Source organism: Clavelina lepadiformis, chromosome 6 (assembly GCF_947623445.1).
Source record: "Clavelina lepadiformis chromosome 6, kaClaLepa1.1, whole genome shotgun sequence".
In the NCBI taxonomy this organism is placed as follows: Eukaryota; Metazoa; Chordata; class Ascidiacea; order Aplousobranchia; family Clavelinidae; genus Clavelina; species Clavelina lepadiformis.
In genome coordinates, this window is record NC_135245.1 from 2875982 (window position 1) to 2883668 (window position 7687).

The window sequence follows — 7687 nt, forward strand, 5'->3', positions numbered from 1 at the left end:
AACAGGAAAAAGTGGCAGTCAAGAAAAATAACGTTAATAATTGCTGGTAACAACTGGCATGGCCACTAAACCTATACTTAGTTAAATCCATAAAACATAAGTTTAAAAAACCGAAAAATTAAGCAGACGAACAGGTGGTTTGTTCAAGCAACTAATGATTGAAAATTGCGTCAATGCTGTACATCACATGTATGTATGTTGTACGTCGTATGCAAAAACATTGTATCAGTCTACACAGCAAATATTCTTTGCTGATTTTGCTTTACATGCCTTGTAACAACTAAATTTCAAATAATGTAGTTTATTAAGACTGCAGTTTTTATGGTATTATTTGCCATTTTGCCTTATACAACACTTGAAATATCAGGCCTAACTTGAATTTTGAAACGACTGAACCTGAATATGCTTTAGAGGCCCATGGATGCTAATATACGCAATAAAAGATTTACTTAGGATTTACAGTAGCCTATATTTAATTCAACTGAAAACAGTTTACAGTGTATAGTGTAATGTAAATTATGCAACGTCTTTTGAAACAACCTGAAATGAAAAACTCTATTAATTTCGACTATCTTCGACCAGCTGTAAATTTAATTCCCAAGGAAAAACGACCCGATCCTGAAATCTACATCAACTACCACAAATATGCTTATCTACAAAACCCCACCCTAAAAAGTTGGAATGGATATCAATTCAATCCAGGATTCGAACCCGACACAGCACAATTTGCTTATGAAAAATGGGAGCCGAGAGGAAACGATGTGATTGTTGCAACTTATCCAAAAGCAGGTTTATTAGATAAAAACAGTTTCAATTTTGCATATCTTCTGTTTGGTTTTTACAATGATATTTCAGCAAAGTTTTTCTGCATGCCAGGCACAACTTGGACCAGAGAACTTTTGCGTCAAATTATTTTCTTAACTGATGAGAAAAATCTTAGGAATAGTAAATACTTCAATCATTTTTATGCCTATTTGGAAGCTGGACCAGGTAAAGTCACCAAGCACATAAAAACAGCTGTTTCATATAGGCCTACATGGTTGTGTCTCTATATGGAAAGATTAAACATATAGCCACATCGGCAAAAGTTGTGCTATGCAAAATTATTTTCATTTCAGTTTCCAAATACCAAGTGATGGACAATATTCCTCTGCCTCGGAGGGTGTTGGGAACTCACTTGCCTGCCGAACTGATTAACTTTGAAAAACTCAGATTAAAAAGAACAAAAGTAAGTGGGCTAAAACAAAAAATTTACAGCTGCAGTTTAGTAGTTTCTTAGATTTCCAGTTGCTTTGAGTTCATATTTTCAAAGTTGGTTTATGTGATTCCAAATCCGAAAGACCAAGCAGCTTCGTGGTATCCATTTGTACGCTCTGACTTTTTCATGCACCACGAATTCTTCCAGAAACGGTACCCGGAAAACAAAAAGATATTTCTTGACATGCACATCAATGGTTCGCGTTTCCTTAGATAGTAGATTAAGGATTCAGTCAATAACAAGTAAATACATTGATTTGAGATTTCATTATTCGACAACTATAACCTATACATTTGAAAAGGTAACAATACCCAGTTTGCAAAAGAAGGAGAAGGATATCTTGAACACATCAGATCCTGGCACCAGCACAAAGATGATGAGAATGTCTTGTTTCTATGCTTTGAGGAAATGAAAAAAGTAAGTTAAATACTAAATTTACACAACTGTATAATCTAACAACGTTTAAAACCTGAGTTTTATTTTTACAGGATTTACAGAAACAAGTGCGTCGATTGGCTGATTTTATCGACGTAAGCTTGACTGATGATGACGTCAAGAAAGTTTGTGAAAATTCATCGATCGAAAAAATGAAAAAATCCTGGGATTCATCTGAAATGCCAACAACATCTTTCTTCAGGAAGGGTTGGTGATTATGAGTTATGCCTGCTCATTAATACTTTTTTTGTATATTCATTATAATTCTTAAGTGTTTTTTGTAATAAAGATTGTTTTTTAAGGTCAAGTTGGAGATTGGAAAAACCATTTAACAGTCGCCCAATCAGAAAAAATTGACGCCAACGTTGAACGAGTATTAGGTGACACAGACATCAAATTTATCTACGAGCTTGATCAGTGAAAGCAGAAAAACATTTCAAAGTCTCAGCATCTTCAGTTTGCTTGGTGCCGCAAACTAGTCTGTGCCTGATTTTCGCATTAAATTATTATTTGTTAATGTGTCCTAGCTATCACGTTTTCAAAATTCGTAAAACGTGTTGATTTAGCTTTAACTTGAAAGTGTAGTTTTTTGGTCAGGCTAAACTAATAGATTTCGCTACGATCAAAAATGTCTAAACCAAACCCGTCCTTACTTTGCAAACAAACACAGACAATTATTACGATCACCTTATTGGCAATTCTTAGCCAGTTTATATATTTATTAATTCAACAATATTTTATGTAACGTGCTCAGAACAAGTTTTCAAGATATTTGGAATATTAAACCTGTGACGAGATATATATAAACACAATCTAATACATACATAAAAGTGGGGGTTTGATAATTTCAATTCAGGTTGTATATATAACACCATCTAACAAAATTTTGTGAAAGTTTTATTTGCATAAAAATGTTTTATGTATTGTGTTTTTATACTCGGAACTAATCACAAAAATACAAATATTTTTCCTGAAGTGTCCTAACTTTTGAGGAAATATCGCTTTTTCTGATTTTACTCAAAATTTTTCAGTATTAATAAGCATAATTTGGTATAAGACTCACAAACCCGCTAACACAAAGAAGTAGCCTATTGTGCATAATAAAGCCTATTTATAATGCAATGTGTAAGGATGCATATTGCTAACATTCCAAAAAATTTCAGAAGGGGTTTTGTTTGCGTAGTTTGCGTTTATGAACTGAGAAATCTTCTCGTAATATGGACCACAAATAATCCCCCACTATGTTGCAACTCCACCTTCTTTGGTATCTTCTTTCCATATCAGAAATGTCCTGGTGAAACCTTTTCTAGAGTAGTGTTCTGTGTCAGCTCGGGAGTTCCATAAACAAAGAAAACAAGAATGTTTTGTATAACCTCCTTGCAATCCTTTCAAGAACCCGATCATTTTGAAATCTCCACAAAGCTGCCAGTTGTATCTGACATAGGTAATACTTTCAAGCAGGAACTTTAGATTTTTGTAATCTTCTCTCATTTGGACGGAATGGCCAACGGGTATGGATGGATACTGGTTTCCATTATGAAGGAGAACACATTTCAAACTTCGGGGAAAAACTGTCTATAAATAGGCGCCACTCCTTTGGGTCATGAGCAATTCCTATTTCTTGAAAAAGGTTATCATTATTACTGCAGAAGCAAAGAGAGCCTGCCACAGAAAAATACCTTGAAAATCTTTCATGCTATTTTCTCGACGAAGAACATCGACATGACGAATCTAACAAGTTCCATTGTTTCAACCTTGAAGTCAGAAGTTTGGCATTTGACTTAGTGAGCCCTATGGCTCTAACTAAATCATTTAATTCTTGTTGGCTTGGGAAGTGTGGTTCTGAATTCATGTCTGTATGAGATAGGTTGAATTCATCATCGGAGTCTTTTTCAATATCTTCAGACCCTGCTAAATCTTCTGGAGCTTTTATGATCGGTGGTTTGGGCAGTGGCAGCTCACTGCTATGCGGAACAGGTGCAATAGAAGACGGTATAGAACAGTGGTTCTCAAACTTTTTTAAGAGAAAGTACGCTACGGTCCCCTAGCAATTTTATAAATGCCTCACGGTCTCTTAAAAAATCAACACAAATAAACATAAAACAACACGTTGGTTTTTATGGTATCAATGTGACGGATGTAACTGCTTCTTTGCAACCAGTTCGGCTATGTTTGGTTCCGTTTAGGACATCGTAACCCTAATATCGTGAATAACATACAACCGGTTTCGAGCTTTTGGCTTGATGGCAAGTAATGCCGTTCGCGTTCCCAGAAAATTGTCACACGGACCCCAGTTTGAGAACCACTGGTATAGAAGGATATACAATGTCACGTCAGTAATTAGTTTTTCTAAACCTTGAAATGTCAGCCATACAGAAATAGCAGTCATCTGTATGGTTTTGGGGTTCTCTCCATATTTTCGGAATAGCTAATGGCATCGAATGCCGGTTTCCTCTAAGCCAGCCATCGAAATTTGATCGATGTCACGCAGATCACACGAGGTGCCCATGCAGTGCTTGTTTTGGTCACCAATTGTCATGCCAAAATAAAGTTCATAAAAGTAAGAAAACGTTGCTTCTATCTTTATTTTGTATTTCACTTATATCGACCACAGACATAGCAAAATCAATCAGCAGACAGCTTACATTTACGTGATGATGACATTTCTCAATTTATCCAGAATCACGCTACCTGTAATTAACCTGGTAAGATACCAGTAACAATAAAATCGCCAATATGGAAACCCTGGTATACTGACTCACTGAGATTATGCCAAGAATGATCATAGGTACTATACAAGCTATAAGTAATAATCGATATGTTTAGCAATAAACCAATGAACGTCATAAAAGCTCCAAGTCTTCTTATGTGTGAAAAAGTGACTTTGAGCGCTACTTTGACTTTTCTATCGCCATGAGTGCGATTTCGCAACAAGCCGCGTATACCGGTACGCCAGCTATTAAAGCTCACTGCACTCATAACTTCAGCTACCAAAATGTTTATGAGGTAAGATGGAATCACGGTGAGGCTCAATTTACAGTGAAATGTTAAATATTCAAGTGAATTGAGATTCGCTGTATTATAACCTTATATAGGACTATAGTTTGCTCTGTGGAAATCCTTTATTCCTGGTTTGGCAGGAAATATCGTCTCGTATGGTGTTGATTCAATAAAGATTTTAAATTGAGTATGCAAGATGGAAATTTTCAAATTAAGTCGGTTAACAATTCCAAGAGAATCGATGTAATGAAACAGAAGCTGTCAAATAACAACCATGTGCACTTTCGTTAGACGTTGCAGAAACAATAAACGTCAGGTAAATCCTGTAGCGGTACATGGCTGGTCTCACTCGTACCGAGTATACCAGTACGAAATCTACAGGTTAAGCAGCGCTCGAATAAAAGGTATAGCTATAAACGTTTGTGGTATTTCACTTCGGGGCAACGTGCACGGATGGCCTGATAGAAAAGCTAAGTATCCCGGCCAGGACAAGAAGAATTGCTCCGATCAGGGCTAGAATCCAAGAAATGCCGGTAGAAGTCGTAGGCAAGCCTTGACGTTGAAAATTCCACACTATGATGATTTTGTAGAACACAATAAAGACGAAAGCGATAACTCCTGAAGGAAAACAATAAACTGTTAGAAGGCATTACACAATTATTACAAGAATCGGTCAAGTTGTACCTAGCACGAGAAAGAAACTTCCGATCAGTACTCCGTTGAGCGCTATCCTTCTTCTTTCACGCTTAAATGACATGACAAAGATAAGGGTGGTAGGAAGCAAGCTAAGTGTGGTTATCGCGATAAGAACGGTCGCAAAAATCGTCACGGAACCCTAAAAAATATCAAAAAAAATTAAATTAAAAGCGTTTTGTAAAACTATTGTGATCCGATAAAAAATCCTGTTTGGTGATTTCATGTCTATTATAACCATCCCAAATGCGACTTACTTCCACAGCAATAGCCAGCCCGTTATCGTGACAAGCTCTGGTTTTAACTAACACGCTATCAGCCGTAGAAATGGCAGGAGTGGCGTTTGGAACCGTGTAACCTGATTTACACTGTACGTCAACTGGGAAACCACAAAAAGTTTGAGTGTTGTTAAGACGGAAAGTAACGTAAAAGCTACCATACAATCAATGATATAGCAAGTCAATTATTTGGTAGAAAATCAAACGACAACGCCCTATAAACACGTTTGACAATAATTTCCTGTTCATTGGACCTAGGTATGGTAGCAATTGTTATTGGGTTTACAGCAATGTTTGGGTAGATATTAAAAAACGAAAACAACCTCTAAGCTGCATATGATATCTTGAAAACATAGAGTGCGTCTGTAATAATCCTTACGTTCATCCTTTTTAAACAGTGAAGCAGGTCCACATACGGCGTCTGAGTCTGCCTGTGAACACATAGAAAATAATCCGCCATGCCAGTGGAAACGCCCCATGGGGCCAATTGCAATCCTTGTCTGGTTCATCTCTTCTATTTTGATCATAGCCTCCTTTGTTTGGCGAAATGAGTCCACTGCTTCAGTGAGGTTGACCCGCATCATTTGCAGTGGAGTCAATCCGTTTTCTACAATGCAAAACTTTGATTCATCCATTCTAAGTGATAGATAACAGGATAACATATTTTTCTTTTACTGTAATTCACACCCATCTCTTGGTTGACAACACGTCATTGGCAGAAAAAAGCATCAATTAAGGCACGTACCTGTAACTGTTTCACAGTCCTGCCATTAAAAGAAGCTATTAAGTTGATAGTTAAATTGCACTTAAGCGCTACTTCAACACAAGAAAGATTATTTAATGAGATCCTTCTTACCAGACAAGAGGTCGTACTGTCTGAACTCCGACGTTTCCGTCCTGTACAAGTCAAAGATAATTTATTATCTTTCTTTACATAGCAACAGGTTCCTTACCGTCACCATTTTTTTGACCAAAACATCCTGAATAATCTATTATGTATGCTTTTACATAAATCATTTTTAGCAAAAATAAGGATAATTACATGTAATGGTTCTTCTTGGAAAGTTTTTTGAATAGCCTAAATTGCAATAGCAAAATTTATTCGTAACGGTTATACGCAAAACCAGATACTTCAATTTAGCTTATACTAAAAATGTAAGGTCAACGCACCTACTGTTACTGTATTTGGAGCTATGGTTGTGCTTTCGTTCAGCATCACTGCTAACGACAGGCTTGTTGACCGAATGACGTCTAGTAGGGTGGATTTCTGTGAGACAAGACTATAATACTTTGTTTGGTACGTTGGCCAATCTGTGATCAGAGTAGCAAAAGACATGTTCGAGTTGGCCTTGAATTTTTCCTCTGTTTGTGCAACCGCATCCTTTCCATAAAGTTTAATCCATTGGTTAGTTCCAATTCCAACTGCCAGAAATCCCATACCAGCAAAAGCGGATAAAACGATAACGTAGCAAAGTTGACCAGGCTGGCCCAGACTTGGCATCTTGAATAGTGTCTAGGCTAAATTGTCGAACTGGTGATGCTAAATTACTTTAAAAACTCTACTTTTTCAAATAAACCCTCGCCAACTGGTGCACTAATATCTTCATACTTACCTTGTACTACATACACACCAAAAAATATAGAACACGTTATTCAATGATCGAAATAGGAAACGCTTGTCAAGGTCATCTTAGACTAAACTGTATGGCTTCCAACACTGTTCGTTTTCAAGACTTTCTAGTATGCCCGAATATACTTGCATTGTAGCCAATGATTTAAAATTTGTTGGAAAGTACCCAGTTGTTTTTTCTCTGTCGACTTTTGACTGGCCGACAAAAGGCTCTACCTCGAAAACATACTTTCCCTTCACGGGCTTTGTGAAGTAGGTAGCAATATTGTAACGGGTAATGACTCGAGTCATTGACTTCACTTGCATCGAGTCACAAGTTCTAAATGACTCGAATCAAAGTCCAAAAAGACTCGACTGACAATATGACGATAGTGAACGCAAGTAAGACAACTT

The 7687-nt window shown here is 36.9% G+C and overlaps 2 protein-coding genes across 4 annotated transcripts; one reads left to right on the forward strand and one right to left on the reverse strand.

Annotated features, from left to right (window-relative positions):
* Nucleotides 1-418: 418 nt before the first annotated feature.
* LOC143463467 (amine sulfotransferase-like) lies at nucleotides 419-2584 on the forward strand. Of its 3 annotated transcripts, none has more exons than XM_076961946.1 (7): nucleotides 419-789; nucleotides 877-990; nucleotides 1119-1228; nucleotides 1313-1454; nucleotides 1560-1675; nucleotides 1747-1900; nucleotides 1996-2583. In XM_076961946.1, exons 1-7 carry the CDS (start codon nucleotides 519-521, stop codon nucleotides 2112-2114), a joined length of 1026 nt encoding a protein of 341 aa, XP_076818061.1. In that variant the 5' UTR covers nucleotides 419-518; the 3' UTR covers nucleotides 2115-2583. The 3 variants fall into 3 exon arrangements, with proteins under 3 accessions (XP_076818061.1, XP_076818063.1, XP_076818062.1); XM_076961948.1 differs by having other exon boundaries at nucleotides 421-789; nucleotides 1747-1914; nucleotides 1996-2584; XM_076961947.1 differs by having other exon boundaries at nucleotides 421-789; nucleotides 1747-1904.
* A 2336-nt stretch (nucleotides 2585-4920) lies between these two features.
* Nucleotides 4921-7390, reverse strand: LOC143463468 (uncharacterized). Its single transcript, XM_076961949.1, has 7 exons — nucleotides 6835-7390; nucleotides 6521-6561; nucleotides 6410-6428; nucleotides 6044-6271; nucleotides 5644-5765; nucleotides 5378-5528; nucleotides 4921-5311 (listed from the first exon to the last, which is right to left on the reverse strand). Exons 1-7 carry the CDS (start codon nucleotides 7163-7165, stop codon nucleotides 5124-5126), a joined length of 1080 nt encoding a protein of 359 aa, XP_076818064.1. The 5' UTR covers nucleotides 7166-7390; the 3' UTR covers nucleotides 4921-5123.
* Between the last annotated feature and the right edge of the window lie 297 nt (nucleotides 7391-7687).

What these genes read in the sequence shown, in the direction of transcription:
- LOC143463467 (XM_076961946.1), top strand. Translation starts at nt 519, where the DNA reads ATGCAACGTCTTTTGAAACAACCTGAAATGAAAAACTCTATTAATTTC. An exon ending in TGCAACTTATCCAAAAGCAG is followed by an intron (nt 790 to 876) that starts GTTTATTAGATA and finishes TCTGCATGCCAG; the next exon opens with GCACAACTTGGACCAGAGAA. An exon ending in TCAGATTAAAAAGAACAAAA is followed by an intron (nt 1,229 to 1,312) that starts GTAAGTGGGCTA and finishes ATATTTTCAAAG; the next exon opens with TTGGTTTATGTGATTCCAAA.
- LOC143463468 (XM_076961949.1), bottom strand. Translation starts at nt 7,165, where the DNA reads ATGCCAAGTCTGGGCCAGCCTGGTCAACTTTGCTACGTTATCGTTTTA. An exon ending in TCCAAATACAGTAACAGTAG is followed by an intron (nt 6,562 to 6,834) that starts GTGCGTTGACCT and finishes TGACTTGTACAG; the next exon opens with GACGGAAACGTCGGAGTTCA. An exon ending in AAGTTTCTTTCTCGTGCTAG is followed by an intron (nt 5,312 to 5,377) that starts GTACAACTTGAC and finishes GTTTTCCTTCAG; the next exon opens with GAGTTATCGCTTTCGTCTTT.